Source organism: Pteropus vampyrus, unplaced genomic scaffold (genome assembly GCF_000151845.1).
Source record: "Pteropus vampyrus isolate Shadow unplaced genomic scaffold, Pvam_2.0 Scaffold66, whole genome shotgun sequence".
In the NCBI taxonomy this organism is placed as follows: Eukaryota; Metazoa; Chordata; class Mammalia; order Chiroptera; family Pteropodidae; genus Pteropus; species Pteropus vampyrus.
The window spans coordinates 8,626,240-8,650,389 of NW_011888847.1; the positions used below are offsets into that span (position 1 = coordinate 8,626,240).

The window sequence follows — 24,150 nt, forward strand, 5'->3', positions numbered from 1 at the left end:
GGTGCATTGTCCAATGGAGTTATAAAGAGATGGTTATTTCTGGTTTATTTATTTATTTTATATATATATATATATATGGCTTTTAAAGTTATTTTCTTATAGCCAAGAAATACTGAAACAATGTCAGAAAAACAAGTTGACGAACAAAGATAGTTGGAAATTTTGATGTTAATTATGACCATGACCTGAATATTGGGGATTAAAGAAATAGAACTATGTGTTTAAGTTGGTGAGTACTTTGAGTTGCTTTTGGGTGCCTGTTCATTTTTAGATTCTATACTGTTTGACACTTAGGTAAAATGTTGTTTATGGTAAAATGTTATTTGGTTAACTTGCATAGTACATCATTCTACCCTCAAAACTGGTAGTTATGTAGAAAGAAAAGTCATGAAATAGTTGGAACAAATTAGTATATAATTAAGAGTTTATTTGGCGTAAATATACATAACAGGAGTTTTAGTTGTATGAGATAATATTGAATAAGTAGCTGCTATTAAAGCTGAAAGAACCTTGAATAGCCTCCAGTGAGGATTAGGTATTTTGCTTCAAAATGTTGCATTTATAGAACCTTTCCCTATTTATTTTGTGATGTGTTATGTGGGATTATAAAGATTATACAGAAACCAGTCATATTAAAGTTACCAAGTTCAATATATCCAAATTTATACATAAAAACTGCATGCATTGGAAAGAAGTTCAGCAGAAACTATAATGAGATGTCGAGAATAGTTGTGTCAGGATAATAAAATTGCTTTTTTTTGGTCTTTATTCTGTAGTGTATTCATGTATTATAATCAAAAGAATATTTAAAAATATAGAGAGTCTTTTGTCTTCTCTTCGCCTCTCCCATTTGTTTTTTTATTCCCTCCTCCCATTAAAGCAGGGGTCCCTAACCCCAGCTTGGACTGGTTCTGGTCCCTGGCCTCTTAGGAACTGGGCCACACAGCAGGAGGTGAGCAGTGGCCAGTGAGCAAACAAAACTTCATCTGTATTTGCAGCCGCTCCCCAGCATCACCGCCTCAGCTCCACCTCAGATCATTAGTCATTAGATTCTCATAGGACCACCAGTCCCTGGTGCCAAAAAGATTAGGGACCACTGCATTAAAGGAAAGGATGCCAGGTAGTGATTAGCTATACCAGTTTAAAATTTCATAACAAAACTTTTGAGACCTAGTATACGTAGTAAGTCTTTTGCGTCTTCATATTTTTATTTGGAATTTAATAAACGTGTTGAACTATAAGTTGAAAACACCAGACCCTACCATGTCTCTTAGCCTTTTTATTTATTTTTTCTCTTTGGTCTTCCAGTCTTGCTCATATTAATGCTTTTTAAAGATTTTTAAAAAATTATTTGCCAGACACTTTAAGTGCATTCTTAAAATATCTGCAACATTCTAATTTTCCCTTCTCTATCTTCTTATGACACCACTTTCTTGGGTAACCTTTTTAACTGTTAAGCCTGTGCTTCTAGCTCTTTTCTTACTGTAGTTATAGAAAGCAGTTTTTCTATGACCAAACTGTGATAGGCCAATAAAGAATTTGTTTTCGAACCTTTCTGATTTTTATGTGTCTTCAAAGAGCCAAAGGGCGTTATTAACATGTTAACTTGGTAATATCATTTAGCTATTAAACCAGCTCATATTTGTGAGAGAGTATTTATTCTTCTTTAATTTACTTAGCATTGACCTGACTCCAGATTCCAGGGTTTTCTATTTTTTTATGCCCAAGGTGTTAGAACTTCAGCATGGAGTCTGTTTCCAAAGAAAATGTTTCTCTCCTGGGATCTATATCTTGTATTTATACTTGGTAAATCTTTAAATCCAGGGCTTTATTTTTTCTGCATTTTCTTCTTCAATTTTGTATGATGTATGTGGGGAGAGCTAACAAGATTCATAGACCAACAACTTTTGACTGAATAACTACCTATATGTGCCAGGCTCTGTTTCTAAATTCTGAGGATATAAAGATGAATGAGGCAAGGCAAGCATTTTGTATGTAGTAACTGTAATCTTGACAACAATCCTCCAAGTTTTATAACTAAAGAAATTTATAATAAATTACATAATTTGCCAAGCTACAATTTTTTTTTTTTTACTAAAATAAACCATTTGCCAGTTTCTAAAGTATAGCAACAAATCCTGGATGCCTGGTTGAGAAGCAGTGTTGTCACTGAGTACCTGACCTGATGTCATTTCTCCAGCCCTTTCCTATTATAAAAACCATGTTAATTGTGTTTTAAAACATTTTTAAGGTTCTTGTTCCTGTGAATAGAGGATGAATTGTTTCCTCTGTTATGATCCACATGCTCCGATTTCTTTCTTTCTTTCCTCCCTCCGTTTCTTTGTCTTTCATTTCATGTATGAAACTGTATTCCTCTCCCCAAAAGAATATACAGTGAAAAGTAAATACTTCACCCTCTTGCCCATAGACAACCATGATAATTCTAGTGAATATCTTTTCACGGAATCTTTAATATTTAAAAATATTTTGAAGGAGATTATTTGTATTAAATTTGGTCAGTTTGCAGTTGCTTTTATTTATTTTTGGTTTTTATTTTTATTTTCATTATTATTTTTTAAAAATTAATTATTTTAATTGAAGAAATAATTTAAAATTTTTTCCTCTTGTCTACTTCTCCCCGCTACCTCTTCCCCCTTACCCTCCGGTAACCACTAGTCCATTGTCCATGTCCATGAGTCTCTGTCCTGTTCATTTGTTGCTTCTAGGTTTATATCCCACATATAAGTGATATCATGTGATTTTCAACTTTTTCTGTCTGGCTTATTTCGCTTAGTATGATTATTTCAAGGTCCATCCATGTTGTTGCAAATGGCAGTATTTCGTCTCTTGGTTCTCTGTTTTTAATAAGATAAATTAAAGGACAGTCAGTTATTAGTGTGGGTATTTGGAAAATTCAATAATGGTAGTTTCTGTTGTTAGGGGTCTGTGTGCTAAACTTCTGTTGAGTTTTATCTTTGTTGGTTTCTGTATCTAGATATTTTCTAATACTGTTTGGGAGTGGAAGACTGAGGAATAAACTGGGTAGTGTCATTAGTAACTCAACAGAAAATCATGCTTGAGGAAGGTATGAGGTAGATAAATGTTCGGTCACAGGAGGATAAGCTTTCAAATATGCATCGTCTATCCGACATAGCACAATTTATTTGGATGATTTTAGTCGACTAACATTGAATATAGAGAGTGAAGAATACTAACCTGTATGATTTGACACATTTTCATTAAAGTCTGCTTTTACTTGATTGAGAACAGATAATGTTCATTTGAACTTACATTTGGGTATTCTCTCCCAATTTCCCTTTCAGCTATGTGATGATGATGCCATTTAAACGGCAGGCTCTAGTGGAATTTGAGAACATAGATAGTGCCAAAGAATGTGTGACATTTGCTGCAGATGAACCTGTGTACATTGCTGGTCAACAGGCTTTTTTCAACTATTCTACTAGCAAAAGGATCACTCGGCCAGGAAATACTGATGATCCATCAGGAGGCAACAAAGTTCTTCTGCTATCAATTCAGAATCCTCTTTATCCAATTACAGTGGTATGGATTTTTAGTATGCCAAACTAAAAGTGATTTTGGAATTTGCCTCTAGAGTGACTTATCTACGGTTTAACCTATAGTTTTCTTCACTGCCCTCCAGATATTTAAAAATAGTGTTTTTTTAAGAATTGCTAAAAAGTAATCTTAATTTTGACTACTGAATTTAATGAACAAAGAAATGGTGAGCACTGAAGCTAAAAAGATCAGCACAGTTATAATTAAATAAGCACATATAAAATTTTTTTATCAGTGTTAACTCTGTTTCTGATAATAAAAGATTAGATAGATTTGTTGGAAATGATCCAAGAAATATGTCTCTCTCATGTGCCAGCACATGTATTAAGAACATCTACTAGGTAACAACAGATTTACATAGTAAGATGCATGTGTCATTATAAGCTCTTTCGAGATGACTTGTTTAAAACCTGTTTAATTTACTTAAAACTCCCTACTTCACCCTTTAAAAAAGTAATAGTATACAATTTTTAAAAAGATTCATGTTCTGAACTAGTTGAGTTTTCTGCTTTATAATCACATGCTGTTTCACAATAAACTAGTGTCAAGAGCACTTGGTTTTTGTGATGAATGGGGTATCACAGTAAGGGAAGCTTCAATTAGTGTGATTTCTAGTAAGGGTAAATGATATTGGGTCATAAACTTAAAGCATAAGATACTATTTAAGTTTAACTAGACATTATGTATCTTTATAACATTTATTGACTTATTAATATAAAGTATTAATGTATATACAGTATTTGGTGTTTTGGCAAAAAGAATATAACTAATCTAATACAAGTACTCTGGTTTGTTTATTGTGTCCCTGGTACCTAATGGTACAGCTGTGTAATTGTAGGTACTCAAGAAATGTCTTGAAAGTTGAAGAATTGTTCTTAAAAGGATATTTAAGTTCTCAGATGATTCAGGCATCTTGTTTGGTGTCTTACAATACTGTATAAATGACCTTCCCCTGGATCTTTTCTCAATAGCCATTGTCCTTTGAATGGATATTGGGTTGTTCTACTACCCCTTAATAAATATTTATTACCATAAATATTTTAATTATTACCAGTAAATATTTATTACCATTCAAGTGATTATAATATGAAACATTTCAGAGTCACGTTTGGGGAAAAAAAACAAATTAATCGATGACAGTTTTGGTATTAATTTTGTATTGTCAGTGTTTTAGTCACTTGTTAAGAAAATGAAAATTAAGGATTCATTTAGGAGATCAAGTAGGTTATAGTGCTTTTCAGATGTTTTGTTGGAACTTCTCTAATGTGCAGGTATATTGTGTAGGTGAGAAAATTACTTTGGATTTATTAAAGTATAACAATTTTTAAAAGTTTAATTAGCAATTAGTAAAAGTGACATCTTGAAAATTTTTTTTTAGTAAAACAAAACAGTATGTAGCTTTAATGTTTTTCCAGATATCAAATGTGAAGACATCTTGTTTTCTTTTCTTCTTAGGATGTTTTATATACTGTATGCAACCCTGTTGGAAAAGTGCAACGTATTGTTATATTCAAGAGAAATGGGATACAAGCAATGGTTGAATATCCTTTATTTGTAAATTTTTTTACTGATGTGTATGAATGCTATGTAACATAGATCTTATTTTTTCCTGCAGAATCATTTCTAGACAAGTGTTTATTTCTCCCACTCTGATCTATTTTCTTTAGATTGATTGATTTATTACTTCTACAGCACCTGGTCTTCCTAGGTGGTCTCCCATCTAAGTACTAACCAGGCTCGACCCTGCTTAGCTTCCGAGATCAGATGAGATTGGAAGTGTGTTCAGGGTGGCAAGGCTGTAGCCCTTCTTTTTTTTTTTTTTGCCACTTCTGTGGTTTGATTTTTTTTAAAGAGTCATACACTTAAATAATTTTTAAAAACCAATAAAACATAGTTAAATTATTATAAAATCCTGCCTTCTCAGAAATACATAAAAGTTAAATATTTATTTTGTATTATTTTGATTCTTTGTAATGTTCTTAAGAGTGAAATATTTTTTCATTCAAGTTAGCAAGCTGTCCTTTACTAGGTAATGTGACCATGCTTCCTTTCCCTTCTCCCCTCCAATTTATAAAGTACTTCTGATGACTTAGAAGGATTTATGTAGATAGTTTGGTTGTATTACATTTTCTTTGGTGCCATTGATCTTTTTTTCTCTTTTAAATTTATTTTTTCAGTTACAGTTGACATACAGTATTATTATTAGTTTCAGGTGTACAACTTAGTGATTAGACATTTATATACCTTACAATGGTACTGTTTATCTTAAAAATAAATTCCCTTACTAAAATTAATCTAGAAATTTTATTTGGTAAAACGTTTCCAGAAGTGAGTTATTTCTGATTATTTTAAGTTTTTTTTTTTTTTTAAGGGAGTGAATTATGATTAAATATTGGACATCTTAAACCAAATTTCCTTAATAGAGCTTTATGTTTGAATCAGTCCTTTGTGCCCAGAAAGCTAAAGCAGCGCTAAATGGAGCAGATATATATGCTGGGTGTTGCACACTAAAAATCGAATATGCAAGGGTAAATATCTTTTCAACACTTTGCCAAAGAAATGTTTATCCTTTAGATATACAATTCGAACCTAACTTTCTTTTAATCTTAACAGCCAACTCGTCTAAATGTTATTAGGAATGACAATGACAGTTGGGACTACACTAAACCATATTTGGGAAGACGGGGTAAGTATTTTATGCATTTTAGAATGTACTTACATCTGCTGAAAAATTTTTACATGCAGTTAGATTCCTTTTTTCTGAGATGAGCTAGTTCATTCAAATGAAAACTCTTGTTGGTGAATGCTTTTGTTGCAAAAGGCCATGGCATGTAATGCTGGAAAATAACCTTGAACATTAGTGCCCCCTACTGGTATGTACTGAGTTATTTATATTTAGTTCAACAAAGGAGCCCACACATACAAGCACGCCCGCAGTTCAAGGACTTGCATTTCTCCAAGCAGCTCTCTCTCTTTGGAGGAGAGGAAACTGATTCAGAATATTCCTTACAAACTGCAAACTTGCACACTGCTTCTCTATGGAAAGGACTTTTCCCCCAAGCTGGACGAGGCATTAAGAAGGCTAGAGGACTCCAGCAGGCTGACTCTACACTTCATCATGCACAACATCGGCATCAGCAAAAGCCCTCTGAAAAACTCAGACTTGCAATTCACCTTGACTGCATACTGCATGCACCATCACCCCAAGTTTTTAAAGGAGGACACTTATCAGTACTTCAGAGTTGCATGGGATGAATACCATGATAGACTGTGCCCATTTATTCAAGTTGTATGTATATATTGCTCTGATTTCCCTTAAGGTTTCAGTTGTAGAATTTAAGACTTCACTAACGGATAATAGACTTTATCTACAATGTTGTAAATGTTAACACCCACTACTGTAACTGTTTTCAGCTTAGATTCAAATTGTTAATTGGCAAATAACCAGGGCCCATTTATCTACAGGTCTTGGGAATTGATAATGCTCAACCAATCCACACAGATATTAAAGATAAAAGGATTAGAAAGGTGCACACTTGCTGCACTTAAGTTTACTTTTTTTCCTCAGGTGTGGACATTGAACAGAATAATATAATGAAAAGGTGCATTATATGTAAAAGACGATTTTCTGTGTGGTTTGATTTTTGTAAAGTGGCTGTTTATAAGTTGTTACTTTTTATAACAATTTAAGGTTATCACTCATGTTAATTTGTGTAACTAGAAATTTTGACATTTCAAATGTAGGTGAAAGTACCATGTCTGTTCAAGGTAGAATATATATTTTAAGTTGATAAACCTGAAAATAAAAGCATTTCATTTGAGATACATTTTCACCTAAAACTTATAAATGCTAGATTTCATGAGCATAGATTTGACTGATAAAATTGTTCAACTAACTGTGTGGCAAGTCTGGAATATACAGATTAAAATGTGGATCTTGTAAAAACAAGGGGGCTGCAGTATTGGCTACATCTCAACTACAATATCAGTGTTTGAACCATATGTTGAAAAAACTCAGCAAGATGAGTATATCTGTAAAATTCAATGAACTAGGAAAAATTTTTATGGCATCCAAAATATCTTGGACAGTAGGGACTCTGTAGTGCATGTACTCTTGCCAAAAGAAAAAATATAATGCAGTGATCCTTTTGCATGTTCAAATATTTAGGACTTTTGGATGATTGGCCCCTTTAATTCTCAGTTCTCTGGATATCATCTTGCCTTATGTATGGGGTTGCAAACAGGTTTGTTCTGTAATGCAGCTTTGGCTGGACCCCACATTTTTCTCTGCTCACAGAGATCTGCTTGGTACAAGCTTGGTGTAGTTGAATGCAGTATTGGAAAACAAAGCCTTGGTGCTCAAACAACAGAACAAGTGGTTGATGAGAAATCTCTCACTTCTGTCAAATTAGTCAGTTATTGAACATTCAGGTTTATATTTTTGTTGTTTTTTTACTCATTTGAAATAGTTTTGGTTACATTTCTCTTAATGTCTCTTAAAACACTTATAGGCATAGACATGCTTCTTATTTTAATAGTGTTAATGTTTATTCTTTTAAAAGGTCTAAAATTTACACAGAGCCAGCTTAGATTAGTTTTTCATGCAAGGAATTACAGTCAGAAAAGTTTAGAAATGTGTAAGGTAGATATTTAAGTAGTAAAATATAATTAAAAGAAGTAAAAGAATTTTAATTGTTTTATGCTTTCAAGGGAAAAGAATTCTTGTTTTCTAATTCCTTACAGATTTGTCTGGCAAGACTATAGCAGTTTATGTTTTTGTTGTGACTTCAGCTTCTACTCAAGTTGATATTGAATTGTAACTTTTTCTGCCAAAAAAAAGAGTGCTTTTATAAATATAATCTCATTTTAAAAGGTCCTTTTAAGCCCATATTGCATTTTAGTTTAAAAAATCCTTAGCCTAGACTCAAAGAGAATCCCTCCAGAAATATTAAGTGAAACTTGTGTATATGTGCATCTTTTTGGGGAAAAGGTCCACAGCTTCCATTATATTTCAGATGAATTCAGAAAAGGTTACAAATCACTCTTTATAGACAGTATTTGACTCTTCACACTTCTATTTATGTGATCTTAAATTAGGTAGTGAATGCTTCAAATATAGAGAAATATTAATGAGAATGTTTGGCTGAAAAATACATTGGAGATCATTTACCCTAACTCCTTCACTTTATGAATGAAGATTGTTTCTGTGATTATATAGCAAATTAGTAGTTAAGTTGTTATCTTCTGATTTTGAATCCAGTGTTCTTTCCTTTATAGCTCACTGTTAACTGTATCAGTAAAACTGAGCCTTGACTACATGGTGATTTTGGTATAAGATTCTTAGATCAGATAAGGAATTGTATTTAGTGTTTGGTGGCTTGCCTCAATAGAGGAATATTAGCAGAATGCATTAGCAGACTGGATTGATTCAAGGAGAGTGAGACTTAAATGGTGCTGGAAGCCATGTAATGGAAAGAAGAAACTAAATGTTTAGACTGGAGAAGAAACGATTTGGGAGACATGGAAGGAAGATCATAATAGCTTTTAAGCATTTGAAAAGGTTTATGGGAAAAGACTAAGTCTGTGAGGCCTCAAATAGGATAGAATATGAGTAGAGGACCAATTTCTGTACAATATAAAAATTAATTTTCTGATGATTCAGAACTAACTGAAAATGTAAAAGAAAGTAGTGAGTACCTTGATACTGGTGTTGGATAAGCAGAGGCTAAATGGCCTCAGTTGATCAGGATGATGTAGAGAATTTATACACGGAATAAAAGTTGAACTAGATGACCTCCTAGGTCAATTTCAATACTTTGGTAACTTGGAATAGGTAATTAAAACTTCTCTAGACTGAAGTGAAAATTAAAGTATTTCTCATCTCCCATAAACCTCATTTGTTTAGATGACTAAGGTTATATAGAAAGCCTCTCTCTTTGAATTTCCAAAGATTAGAACAACTGGACTCTTAAGATACATTAAAAGGAATCTCACTGGACACTGTAATTTGATCAGCAAACTTTCTAAAAGTATTGTATAAGGACTTTTAAAATTTACTAACCAACATAGGAAGTGCTGTTTTAGAAACTTGCAAGTCTCTTTTTATTGAAGTCTCAAATTAGATTTGGGAAAATTGGCATGCCTTCCCAGAAAATGTAGCTAGAATACAAATTATCCTTTAGGAGTATTGTAGTACTCTCATCCAATAATGTAGCCCCCTTGGTTAGCTTTATCTTGGCTATTAAACTTTGGGGGGTGCTCATAGTCCTGCCTGGTGTTAAGATCTATAGACAATGACCAATCCATGATATAACATGGGCCAGTGATGTGCAAATTTCCAGCTGTCAAGTCTGTAGGTGTTTGTAAATATGTGTATATACATACAAAATACTCTGTGTTTACTGATTGTGAAACCATGTAATACAGGTTGTTGTTGGCTTATGCTGAACTTCTTGAAAGAAGCCTACTTTGAAAATGTGTTGCTGTTGAAGCTAATAGTATGATTCAGGTACTGTCTTTCAAAAGTACTGCACTTAAAGCTTGTTTTAAAGACATGTATTGGTAAAAACTTCTGTACAGTGTCAAACTCTAGCATTGTGTACATTCATTTTCTGAAAAGTATCCATTCTTTCCTTAAATTTGAAAGTGATTGTATTTGGCATTTGCCAAAAAGATATTTTCATGTTAAGTGGAGTTTGTTAGATAGAATTACTTTAAACTTTTGGTGTTTGTATTTAAATTGGATATGAATGGATGTTTAAAGTTAACCAGGAATCACATGTCTTTTATGAATTGTAATGGATGTTTTGAATGGGTGTTTCCCATGTGAGAACTCTGTTAAGTACTTGGGTCAAAATTGTTAAAACCATGTTTCTACTTTTGTGTCAGATAGAGGAAAGGGTCGCCAGAGACAAGCCATTTTGGGAGAACACCCTTCTTCGTTTAGACATGATGGCTATGGTAAGTTTGTCAAGGCAGAAGGAAGGTAGTAGAGACGAACTGTTAGAATTTTTGCATTTCTGATGAAGAATGGCACATTTATTGTTTCTATTTTTCCTGCTTACCTGACTTGGTTTATATGAGATCAGTCCCTTATAATGTACTTCCAAGGAGTTGTCCAAAATCCTTTGCTTTTTTAGAACATTGATATATCATACAGTCCTTGAGATAAACGAGCTATTGGTTGGGGATTGAAAGTTTTTTACCATTACATTTTGTTTTGTCTTGGTTTTGATTAGTAATGAGCTCTGGTCTGTTAGAGGACCAAAAAGAAGTATTATTGCTCAGTAAGTGTATTTTCTTCCATTCTACCAATTATGAGCAAAGAGGAATTTTGAATAATAAAGGCAGAATGAGTGGGGTATTTGTTGAAAAGGAAACATGTTTCTAGTTAGATCTTAATTATATTAGTTCTACAGTTGATAGTTCAGTTTTGCTTAAATTTGTTTGTATTTAAATCCTCTTTAAAACTTCTTTTGTTTTAATGTTTGCTATGTTGATAAGATTATGAAACCTAGAATAATATTCTTTCTCCAGAAAAAGTTAGGTATCAGACATCAGACTATTGTTCTTGTAAGTAGATGTTGAGAATTACTATTGATAAGACTTTTAACTGGTTATAAGTTCTGTGATTTTAAATATTTTTGTTTTTTAAAAGAAATTATTGAGCCCACCTATTCTGTGGTTGAAAGTTTAAGTACAATGCTATTTGAAGAGTAGAAAATAGAAATTGCTATATCGTACTGTTGGGATTTATCATCAAAAAGCTCCTGGCATTGCCTATTGTCTGAAATGTTTTCAGGTTGCGTACATGCCTGATAGTCATTTTTAGCTGTGAGTTTTAGCTTATTCCCTAGTGCCTATTTTTGAACTACAGGAATTAATTACCTGTGTGTGTATGCATTTAAGTTTCTATAGTATGGCAGAAATGGTTGAAACTATGTTATGTCGAAACAGTAATTGTGATATAGAATGAAAATCTTATTACATACAGTCATTTTAGTGAGTGTGTCCCGTGAACATTTTTCTGAGCTGTTTCTTTAAATGTGGTCATATGGGTAGTTCTGATCCTGCAGTAAAGAAATATGTTAGGAGACCACTGTGCTTCTTTGCATAAGGGAGAGTTTACAAAAGATTTGCTAATCACAGGTTTGAGTGTAGTTGTGGAACATATAACTAAGTAATGGCAGTCAGCTGAAGGCTAGAAATTTGTTAAATGTTTTGCCAAAGTAGGCTAGAAAAATCTGCGAAAGAATAAATGAAAGACAAAGTACTCTAATAGTGTTGACAAAGACTGTTTTCTCAGTGTGAGTTTTCAGGTTTACTGTCTTTATAAAATGTATCTTACTGAATAATTGTGTAAACAAAAATATGTTTATGCCCTAGAAGAGCTATATAGTTTAAAAAAGTCTATTGTGAAATTCTTTGTCAGTTTCATGCCTTAATTTATTTAGAGGGTTCGTGTGTGTGTATATGAATTTTAAAATGTAAGTTTACTTAAAGAGAGGCGGTCCAAAATTTTTTGGAGTGATAGTTGCTAAATAGGGATCTTTCAGGCTCTGGAGAGTTCTGAGGAGGAATTATTGTGGTACGATTATGTAGGGGCATCCATTCTGAGCTGTGTTCACTGAAACATTTCACTGAGGATAATTCTACTTTCCTAGGGAAGTAAGCGGAATAGGGGACAGAAAGGGAGGAGAGGGAGAGAGAGAAAGATGAATAAAAAGAGGTAGAAAAGAGAAGATGAGGAAATTGGGGAAAAGGCAAAGAAGATGAGAGTGAGTGCTAGTGATATTGAGCCTTTTTACAAATACTGCAAATCACAACTGTACCTTTTAGGTTCAGCAGTTCAGCAAAACAGATTTATTTGCATTTTTGTGTCATATCACACGTTGCTTTTCCTTTATGTTGCTATGTGAGAAAGATGGAATGGAAAAGGTTTAATTATTTAATGAGATTAAATTTACAATTTAGTTTATTATAGCAGTATAAATCTGTGCTTTCAGAATTATTTAACTCTTTTAATTTAGGAAGCCCAACCCTATGAGATGGACTGATAGAAGCCCTCATACTTGAGAATTGGCAAAAATACAAATTTATTTGCTCTGAGCCCAGGAAAAGTTTGTATATTAATTGCTAGAATCTTTGGTTTTGGTGCCTGGACCAAAGATTTTAAGAGTATCGAAAATGGGAAATGCCTTCAAAATATTAATAATGCCATTTATATAGCATTTTCCCACAAAATGATTTTTTAAATACTGGAAGCATTAGTTTTTTAAGCATCGAAATTTTTTGCATGAACTATTTATATTTAGTATAGAAAGCTGTTTAAAGACTTCTGTTTTTCCTTATCTTCTCAAACAATATCAGTAACAATTTAAATTCTATAGGTAACATAACTTAATTCTGATAGGTCAAGGCCATAATTACAAATATCAGTTATACTCTTGAACTGAATTTGATTGTGACTATGGCAGTACAACTCAGTTTTTAGACCTTGGCCAACTTAAGCAGAGTGGAAGGTTTCCACTGACCATTTATCAAAATTTGTCATTATAGTAGTGTCATTACAAGCGAATGGTAGTAGTGGGGAGGTAGGTGGTGGGGGAGGGAGTAAATATCTATATATACTTTTGCAATAGAGATAAAAATGATTGATATATAACCCCAAGATACACATAACAGTTTAGAGGCCAAAATATGTGTAGTTACTAACAGGTAACTCACCATGAACTATATTGATTGTTTTGATAAACTACCAATTACCAGCAAGAAGAGCAATTGAAAATCATGACCAATTTAAGGCAATACCGATGACAATGCATTAATAAAATATTCCTCTATAAAATTGCAGGAATTCACACTGCATGTGCTCAGTGGTAGTGCTGCTCTGTTGTTATGAATGGCAGCTGTATTTAGAATACTGAATCGGAGTCCACATAAGCTCTAATAGTATGCTGTGATACCAAAATACAGTAGTTCTTAGTAACTCACTTAATAGATCACAAATATTCTATAGTCTTACATAAAAATGAAAGTCTGTAGCATTATATGCTCTTGAGAAATGAGGAAAGGACTTGGGATTTTGGATTGGTTTCTTGAGCATCAGGAGGACCTATGCCTGTATCCCAGAGTATGCTTCTGTAATCACCAACTCAGGAGCACCTAAGATGTGTATGTTCATATCTTGTCTCCAGCTTAATTGTCTCTTCTGAGTTCTTATGCCTCTCTTCTTGTCCCTGTAAATGTGCCCTATGCCTACCTTCAGTATCACAGTTTCTCCAGAGTCTCTCATTCCTGTCTATTCCATTCACTCTAGCTTTATTTTTCTTGTTACTTCTAATCTGTTGTGGATGGGAAAACCAGATAAAGTTGTTTAGGACTATAAAGTTAACAGGTTGGTTCTTAAGAATTCTCAAAATAAGAGACGTAGATTTGCATGTGTTTCTGTGATAACAGGTTCAGATACTCAGACATTTTCTTCTGGTTCTTGATGTGATTTCTAAAAAACGGAGGTTGCGGAATAATAACAACTCCGAATAGGTGAGGTGTTAACTAAATCTAGGGTTTTAGTTATCTAAATTAAATTAGAATTGGAATAAAATACTAACTTGAAAGTGCATTATATAGTAGATGCATTTAAAGAGACAACTTTTAAGTGAAACTAAAGATGTTCTTTTTTCTTATATTTCTGCATCGTTTTCTAGATTTCACTGTCTAGGTTATTGTATTATCCTACAAAAGACGTTGGCAGAAGGTGGTTTTTTAAAATATGAGATATAATGTATATATAGTGGCCCACAGTTTTACACTGACTTTTTCCTCTTCTATTTATGACATAATCTTATATACTTTTTTTGTTAAAGTTTTACTTTTTAAATATATAAACTCAGAGCTCAATGTATGCAGATGTGTGCAGGTCAATGTATATTGGATCTGGTACAAATAAATATAGATTTTATTAATTCCCACAGGTTATATTTGAATATTCACACATTTGTGTTTTCTTTGGACATACATCAAACTAGTTATAGTAAGAGTTTAATTTTTTGTATGGTATAGTGTATTTGCTGACGTATTTTCGTTTTTCTTTTTGATCATTTTTATAGGATCCCATGGTCCATTATTGCCTTTACCAAGCCGTTATAGAATGGGCTCTCGAGATACACCTGAGCTTGTTGCGTATCCATTACCGCAGGCTTCTTCCTCTTACATGCATGGAGGAAATCCTTCTGGTTCAGTAGTAATGGTTAGTGGATTGCATCAGCTAAAAATGAATTGTTCAAGAGTCTTCAACCTATTCTGCTTATATGGAAATATTGAAAAGGTAAGTTTCATTTTATATTAGCTTATTTTGCTAAGATATGTAGTAGGAAAATCCGAAAAAGCAGCAAATATGTGCCTTCTTATATTAGGAACATAGAAGTTATTTTAGTAGTGACCCACATAAGCTAAAAATCCATAAGGTAGGAACTCCTAATGGATCATTTTTTGTTGGTAAATGATCAGTATAGGTTGTTGGTACTAAAAACATAAATAACTAATATAAATAGAAGTCCAAAACAGTGGTTTAATCAGTTACCAAAGCATACACACACACACACACACACACACATACATATATATGTATATACATATGTGTGTACAATTTAAGAGATTCTAGCATGTAACGTGTTGAACTGTGGAATTTGAAAGAACAGTTCCTTTCATGGAGCTAGATATACACAAACATGTCTCAGAGCTTGGCCACAAGTCATGAGTTTTAGGATGGTTCTAGATTTATATACTTGCCTCCCAAATGTTGGAGTTCTAGTATCTTCAATGGAGAGATGTACTTTTAGTTCAATGATATTTGAAACTGACCAACTTTGATAGAATGTGTCCAAAAGTTTTTCTCCGGAGACTTTACTCAAAAAGTAGCAAAACATTTAAGTTTTATATATTTTGAAGATCTTTAAAATTATAACTTTATTTTCACCAGATAACTCTCTGGTTTCCCCAGATCTGTGATGTTTATTCATTGATAATCTCACAAAGACTTAGTAATGTCCTTGTTACAAAGTAGATGCTAAACTATTTTTGAAAGAATCAAAGAGGATTTAACTGGAGAAATGATTAGTAGTCTTAAGTTACCAATTATTTGATACACTTACTAATTTGAATTTCAATACTGTAGTAATGATATTTTCCCTGTTTTAAGTGATTTTAGTGGTCTTTTCACAACAATAAAAAAGTACAAGCTTGTAAGTCATAAGCGTGTGGGAGAGAGCATGGCTTAAAAAGTTGGTATACTCTTAGTACTTAGTTCATAAATTCTAAAGCCTCCTTAATATGAGGCAGCAACTCGAAAAATCTCTGAAACAAGAATTTCCTCAACATAACTATTTGACCACATTTTAAAAAAAAAAAAAGGAAATTTCACATTTGGTCTCGGGGATAACATATGGTATATTTCTGCTTATGTAACTAGCCAAGAATACATGGGACAGATTTAGCAACATTGGGAAAAAAAGTTAAGATTTTTTCACATAGACGTTTATCTTAGACATCTGGGTGTTTAGTTGAGCTCTGGGAGCTGCATGCTTAATAACTAAATGGGCTTTAATGTGTATTTTAACTTTCTTTACATAGTATTACTTTTCTGTTTGTGCTTTTCACGTTCGTAGATAACCAGAATCAGGAAGTTTAATCATCTTTAGTAGATCTTTGTCTTTTCTTTTTTTATTATTGGTTTCAAGTTTACAGTACATTGGTTAGACATTTATATAGTGTATAAAATGATCACCCTAATTGCTCTTTCCTCTGGCTCTCCATCTAGCCATTACATTAATGCTGACTGCATTCCCTATGCTGTGCTCCCTATCCCATGACCATCTATCAACTTCTAATTTTTATTTCTTTAACCCTTCACCCCTTTCTCTCAGCCCCTCACTTCCCCTCCCTCTGGCCATCACCAGATTGTGCCTCTATATTTGTGAGTCTGTTTTTGATTAGTTTGTTCTTTTTGTTCCTTAGATTCCACATATAAGTAAAATCTTATAGATCTTTGTCTTTTTGTGTTATGAACTAATCATTTCTTAATTTAGAAACCCAAATCACTTTGTCTAATAAAACTTAAATCTTATTTATATTATTTGAACAATGTTAGTCTCTCTCGTTCCACATATTAAAGTTTTTTAAACATTTTAAATGATAAATTATGATATATTAAACTCAAGCCATCATAATCCTTAAAGTTAATCCTTAAAGTTAATTTTTCCTAACTTTTTAAAACTAAGAACTACATACTTAACATATATATTTAGTCACTGTTAAATTTGTAGGATGTTCTTGGATTTAATCAAGGGAGACAAATTTTGCCCACAAGAAGACAATTGATTTCAAGTAAAACTGAAAAGTCCTGCTACAGCTATTTTGTTTAATATGGGCGTGGTGTAAAAATGCTAGGGTATGAAAATGCCCATTAAAGTTAATAGTTGCAGTGATGGATATAAATGCTTTGTTGCATTTGTTGTATTCCCAGTATTCCTTTGAGGTTAACAGATAAGAAAAAAATGTATTCAGGGTGTCATGAATGTTAGTGGTACTTAATAGCTATTTATGGACTTTGCAAGGGGTAAGCACTATGCCAAGTGATTATCATTCTTTATCCCATCTAACCCTTACAGTATTTTATACTAAAATTGGAATAATAGAATAATATGGCCTCTGCCCAAATGTCATGAAAACTTATGAAGTATTGCCTGTTTTTTAAACTGCCCCTACCTTGCACAAGCCTTCCTACTGGCAGTGCTGTGTCAAGGCCATCTTGTATTATTTCTTATATAGGATTTTGTATAATGCTGTAACAGCACTCTGAGTATTTGGTAATTATTATTTACTTTTAAATTTCTCACCTGCCTCTTAGAATACAAGCTTCAAGAAGACCATGTCTGTTATGTTCACTGTTAAATCCTCAGTTCCTAGCACAGTGCTTATCAAAGCATATTAGGCACTTAATAGATATGTGTTAAATGAATAAATATTGATGAGTCCTGTCAGATGTTATAGGGAAGTCTGAGGCTCACAGAAGTGAAGTACATTGCCCTAGATCACACAGTTAATAAATAACAGCCAGCATAAGCCCATGCTCTTCTTTAATATGCTATTCAACAGAATTATAGTCTTCCTTTTTAACTTTATTGAATTCTGATGTGAGGTAAGAGTATCTAATAATGGCACAGCAGAATAAAGTTAAGATTCCAGGTAATCTTTTATATTTGACATCAACCACTTAAACCATATTGTTTTTTTTTAAGAAATTTTGTTACTGTAGAAGGGAATTAAATGGTCACCTTTTGGGGATTTTGTATTTACAGGTAAAATTTATGAAGACCATTCCTGGTACAGCACTGGTAGAAATGGGTGATGAATATGCTGTAGAAAGAGCTGTCACACACCTTAACAATGTCAAATTATTTGGGAAAAGACTTAATGTTTGGTAAATATCTTAAGTGGTAACTTTAAAAAATATTTTAAAATCTTTATTTTTTTATTAAAGACATTAATTTCAATTTCAGAATATTTTAATGTAAATGAAGGCACATCTGAATCTAGCAGCTATAGTGTTGTCATTTTAGATGAAGTATTAGGGTCATATAATTCAGATTTTAGTTTTTAGTTTTATGATCATAAAACAGCATGTCAAAATGGACATGTTTTTATGTTAAAGTTTTCTAATATGCGAGCATATTTAATAGATTTTTTCTAATTGATGTCTAAAATGTGAGTGATTGATTATAATGCAGAGTACATTTAAATATTTAAATTTCAAAATATTAAGTATTTCAACTAAATAACTGCATATGCCTTTTTCATTAAGATTAATGCAGATATGTATGTAAACATTTTGAGACTGCGTACTTGCTGCTCTTTATCTAACAAGGTATGTTCTGTACCTTTTTTCTTTCTAACTTTCAGTGTGTCTAAACAACATTCAGTTGTTCCAAGTCAAATATTTGAGCTGGAGGATGGTACAAGTAGCTACAAAGATTTTGCAATGAGCAAAAATAATCGCTTTACAAGTGCTGGCCAAGCATCTAAGAATATAATCCAGCCACCCTCGTGTGTGCTGCATTATTACAATGTTCCATTGTGTGTCACTGAAGAGACCTTCACTAAGGTAGGCACTGAAATACAAATTGTATAGAATGGTCTTGTTTTCTTTTTAAAAATATGTCATATTTTAGCCTCATTTTAAAGTCTTGCTCTGTTCATCTGCTGTTATATTTTTTTTATTTGTTTGATACTTTATATAGTTCATTCTGGCCTCTATTATTCATTGATCTTTTGTTGGTTTGTAGCTCAGTCCTTTTGAGACTTGGAATTAGAGTGTAGAGTGAGATATCCTTACTCCTGCATTCAGCAAGTTCTTTTACCATGTCTTTAATTCTCATCTCCTCCCAAATTTTATATGTTCCTTCCTTTCCTAACTGTTGGAAATGTTTCAGAAAAGAATTGGTTTTTTGGAAGTCTGCTCCTTACTGGTCAACTAATAAATCCTGGTCAACTCTGAGGAAATATGTTTCAGTTATAAATTTATGGTTTTATTTTATAGCACTAAATTATTGACACAGTTTATAGAATATCACCATTTTTAATTGATTTTCTCATACAGCTTATTAATCTAAAAACATATTTGATTTAATTTATTCATGACAGACTCAAACTTAAATGCTGTCATAAAGTTTAAGTTTCTAAAAAAATGTAGGAATATTATTTTGGCCATATTTTAATAGTTTTACAATTCTTTGACAGTTGTGCAATGACCATGAAGTTCTTACATTCATCAAATATAAAGTGTTTGATGCAAAACGTAAGTGCACATTCCCTCTTTTAAAATTTCTGATTAAGTTGATGACAAGCAAACAACAACTGGATTTGTGTTTCTTTGTTTTGTTTTAGCTTCTGCCAAAACACTTTCAGGGCTATTAGAATGGGAATGCAAAACTGATGCAGTAGAAGCCCTTACAGCACTTAATCACTATCAGATAAGAGTTCCAAGTAAGTACAATTGTGTCATAATTATTCAGTGGGAGTTACTGTTAGAAACATTCACAATAATTTAAAAATAACATTATTATTTTTTTTAAATACAGAGAAGTACAAAGGAAAAAAGGCATGTAAATCCCACAACCCACATAATCCTTGTATTAGTTACCTCTTGCTGTGTAACAGATTATCACAGCATTTAACACCTTAAAACAGCAAACATTTATTATCTTACTATTTTGGAGGGTCAGTAATCTGTGTATAGTTTAGGTGGGTAGTTCTGGCTCAGGGTCTCTCATGAGATTGCAGTCAAACTGTTGTCTGGGTCTGCAGTCATTTCTAGCCGTGCCTGGGGGCTGGAAAATCCACTTTCAAGCTCACTCATCTGATTGTTTGCGGGCCCAGTCAAGTCATTGTCCGTGTCATGGTAGCTGGCTTCCTTCAGAATGAGTGATCCAAGAGAGATGGAGCAAAAGACCAAAATAGAAGCTACGGTGTCTTGCAGTGTCTTTTATAACCTAATATTGGAATTTACGTACCATCACTTAGGTTGTATACTGTGGTCACATAGGCCAACCATGGTACAATGTGTATATCAAGAAATAGGGATCATTGAGGCCATCTTTGGGGCTGGCTTCCACAATACCTGTTGATCTTTTCAGAAGAAAGCAATACATATGTATGGTTAAAATTCAAACAGTATGTAAAAGTACAAAATGAAAGTTAAAGCTTTGTATACCTTCTAACCTTTTGTCTCTTTTATGCCACCTCCTAGCATATATACAGCTACATTTTTGAAACTTAAACAAAATGGTTCTTCTGTACATACTATTCCATGCCTTGCCGTTTTCATTTAACCCATTTCCTGTTTAGAAAAAAAAAGTACAACTCTCTGCTAGAGTTAATTTAGTTTTACATAAATACTCTCTTTGAGGCTGAAGCAAATCTGACTGGTTTTCAATGTGAAAATACAATATAAAAATGTTCTTGGAGTTATTTCTAAACAGAACTTGTCTCTAATCCTAATGTAACAGAAATGTATACAGAAATCGGATTCGTCAAATGAATCTTCAGCTAATAACTGTTCGAGAACGATGTTAACATCATGCATAGGAAATGCTGCGTTTTCTAGGATTTGACATTTCCAGCGATTGAGAACCACTATATTTTGTAAATGGAAATGCCACTACTAAAAACAGAATGCTATAAATAGAATGATGTCATTTGTTTCAAAAGATTATCAATATACTAGAATGATGCAAAAATAATAATAAAAGTGAGATATTGAGTGGCAAACTTTGTTGGGGGGGGTAAGGTTAGGACTATAATCCATAAGTCATCTTGGGGTAAACACTGCAGCTGCAAGTGCCGCTGGCAAGTATTCTCGGGGTAAGTGGGAAATGGGTTAATATATTTTGGAGCTATTTCTATATCAGCACAATGCAAAGCTACTTTAAAAATAAAAAAAAAAAAACATTTGCAGAATAGCTATTTATAGTAAAGATGTACCACAGTTTATGTGACTTATGCATTTTCCCACTAATGAACACCAATTATTTCCAATTGTTTTTTCCTATTTCAGTAATAAATATCCTTGTAGTTGCATTTTTTTTGTATTTGCAGTGCATAAAGGTTTATATTTTGTAAATGTTTCTGGATCGCCTTTTACGTTCCTACCCTGTGGTGTATGAAAGTACCCACTGCCCAACACTGTTAGCAACATGAGTGTTGTTAGACTTTGAATTTTGTTTTAATTTGTATCAAATGAAATTATCATTATCTTTGTTTATTCTTTACATTATGGTAAATGGCTTTTTATTCCTGTGTGTTTTTTTTTTTTTTTTTATTTAACTTTTGAAATTTGGTGCTGTGTAATTTACTTGGATCCTGGATCTAAAGAATGTTAAAACTTTGTTATTCTAAATAATAGAAAAATTATTTATTTTATTAGATGTGATGATGGATGATAGTTAAGAAGAAAATAAAAATATACCTCAAAGGATTTTTGGGTGGAGTAACATCTAGGATTTGTTTTAAAATATTCCAGCCCCCCCGAAATATGTGCAGAAGGGAAGTAAATGAAATAAGATTGCCAGATGTTGACGGTTTTTGAAGTGAAGTGATATGTGAGAGTTCATTATACTACTATGTTTTTTTAATAAAAAGTTAAATAAGTAGGAATACTTCTCATTTGACTTCTAGTAACAAAAGTAAATTTAAGTAGTTAGGCTTAATTTTTGATAGACAGTTTTAAAAGGCTTTAAAATTATATGCATATTTGAGATATATTTAGGGTAGTATATGAATTTTAAACTCCTCTGAGAAAGGTATAATTATTTCTGTTTTATCTTCAGTGTCTTGCAAATGCTTGTTGATATATATGCTTTTTCCTTTATATATGACTTTTTTTTCCCTTAAGGAGCTATAGCTTTTAATACTAAAATTTTGGTACATTAAGTAAGATACCAGAATTGCTTTTTTGTATAATCATTTGATAAAGAGTTACCTCTGCTTGGTCTGAAAAGTTGAGAAAAATGCATAAAATGGAAGTATTTTTGTGTATTAGACCCAATTTTTAAAAAGTAATTTTAGAATTTATATGCCCTGTTGATCAGAGATTTAATACTAGACCTCCTGGAACTTTTTCAGCTTATTGATATCTTCCTGTGTGTTACAGTCTTGTCCTACTTTCCAAGATATATTTGAATTGGTTTTTATAGAGAAGTTATCATTGCTAATAATTTTCTACAAAGTGACCTTTGCTCATGGACATAGGCCTAATCCTGATACAATTTATCTGTAATGATTAATGCACTAGAAAAAAATTCAATTGCTTTCTATGTGTCAGATAATGTTTAGAACAGTAGGAATGTAGCAATGGACAAAATCTCTGGCTTCATAGAGCTTATCTGCTAGTATATATGAACAAAAGTAATCTTCCCTTTACCTAGAAACTTTCCTTCTTTATATTTCTGCTTTTAATCCTATAAAAAGGTGAAATAAGTTACTCTGCTAATTCAAGGTAATCTTGAAAATTTGATGAAGTAATCTTTAACTTTGTTTTTAATTTTTACAGATGGTTCCAATCCCTACACATTGAAACTTTGCTTTTCTACATCATCCCATTTATAAGAAGAGAAGAGCATGTTAGAATTTATGTTCACCTTTATTACAATTTTAAAGCTACACTTCATTTAAAAATCTAAAATGGTTGACCTAATGTTGCCTTGCTTACTTTGACTTAAGATCCTGTTCTGTAATAAACAAATATTTTGCCTTGAGTAAATTTGTTGTAAACTTACATATTGGATTGTTTTCATTTTAAAATAGAATATCGGAATGTAGACTATCTACAGCTTCCTTGTAGATTATACAAATATATGATTTCTAATCTTATTATTTTTCTCCCACAGTGAAAATATATTTGCTTTCTTAATGCTAATTATCTGCAAGTATTTTTCCATTGTGTATGAGATTAATGCAGGTGAAAGTATTGCATTTTAATATTATAGAATTCCTATATATGTTTAGATGTTTAAGTATGTTGCAGTTATTCATATTAAACATAACTTGTATTTATTAAGTATCTTAATCAAGTTTGAGAATAACATTACACATATTGAATTTTAAGTACTACAGATTTAGCTGATTTTATATTTCTGAAAGGCTAACAGACATATGGATACACTTGTACAGTATGCACTCAAACTTATTTAAATTGGTGTATTTTTTTTTTTTAAGTCATTGTCCATTTGTATTGACATGCCTCTGTTTCTAGTTCTAGTTTTGAGATTTTATAAAGTTACAACAATGAGTTAATGTGTTTATCTTCATTGGTTGCCTGTGACTTGATCTTGAAAACATGTCTAGTATTGGCATTGAGATTTTATTAGAATTTATGATTAACAATTTCTCTTCTAGATAATCTGAGATCCATTGATGGGCTTTAGGGAGTCTGTAAACCCCCTAAAATTGTATGTATGAATTTTGGGTACTTGCATTTTTATTTTTTACTCTTAAATCCATCAGTAATATATGTATTTTTCTATATGGTGCAAGGTATAAGGATCTACTTTTATTTTTATTCCAAACAGATAGCTATTTGTTTCAATACCATTTATTAAACATTCTTTCTCCCAGTGGATCTGTTTTCTTTTTTTTTTCCTTTTTTTGGAAAATAGTATACATAAGCAAGTAAGATATAAGGACAAAACATGGTAGTAAGAGACCATAGCACATGTTATCAAATTCACAGCTTTTTTATAATAGAAAACTGATATAGCCATTTTATATTCATCTTTAAAAGAAGGGAGACTATGTTTCATCTACCTAGAATAACCATGAAGTCTATAGTTGGCAGTAGCAGTTTTATGATCGTGAGACTTTTAAATAAATTTGCATATAGAAGTTCCATTTATATCTTTTGTAAATGTTTCAGTTTGAATTTTAACGCAAAAAAAGCAGTTTTAATCCTTTTAGAAATGAGATAGAGGTTAAAAATTTTTAAGAGCTGTTGAAACTAAACACACATTAACATTTCCCCTT

At 32.3% G+C, this 24,150-nt stretch overlaps 1 protein-coding gene and 1 pseudogene across 2 annotated transcripts in view; one reads left to right on the forward strand and one right to left on the reverse strand.

Moving 5' to 3' along the window:
• Positions 1–23,419, forward strand: part of HNRNPLL (heterogeneous nuclear ribonucleoprotein L like) — a 67,756-nt gene extending 44,337 nt beyond the window's left edge. For both annotated transcript variants that reach the window (XM_023531345.1, XM_011361394.2), the window contains 11 exons: positions 3,324–3,561; positions 5,032–5,117; positions 6,008–6,104; positions 6,190–6,262; positions 10,465–10,536; positions 14,685–14,902; positions 17,934–18,055; positions 18,535–18,736; positions 19,372–19,429; positions 19,519–19,617; positions 22,682–23,419. In XM_023531345.1, the coding sequence (XP_023387113.1) occupies positions 3,324–3,561; positions 5,032–5,117; positions 6,008–6,104; positions 6,190–6,262; positions 10,465–10,536; positions 14,685–14,902; positions 17,934–18,055; positions 18,535–18,736; positions 19,372–19,429; positions 19,519–19,617; positions 22,682–22,737 (1,321 nt within the window). In that variant the 3' untranslated portion in view covers positions 22,738–23,419. The remainder of the gene's footprint in view (positions 1–3,323; positions 3,562–5,031; positions 5,118–6,007; positions 6,105–6,189; positions 6,263–10,464; positions 10,537–14,684; positions 14,903–17,933; positions 18,056–18,534; positions 18,737–19,371; positions 19,430–19,518; positions 19,618–22,681) is intronic.
• Positions 5,260–5,380, reverse strand: LOC111740679 (annotated as a pseudogene).
• Positions 23,420–24,150: the final 731 nt, after the last annotated feature.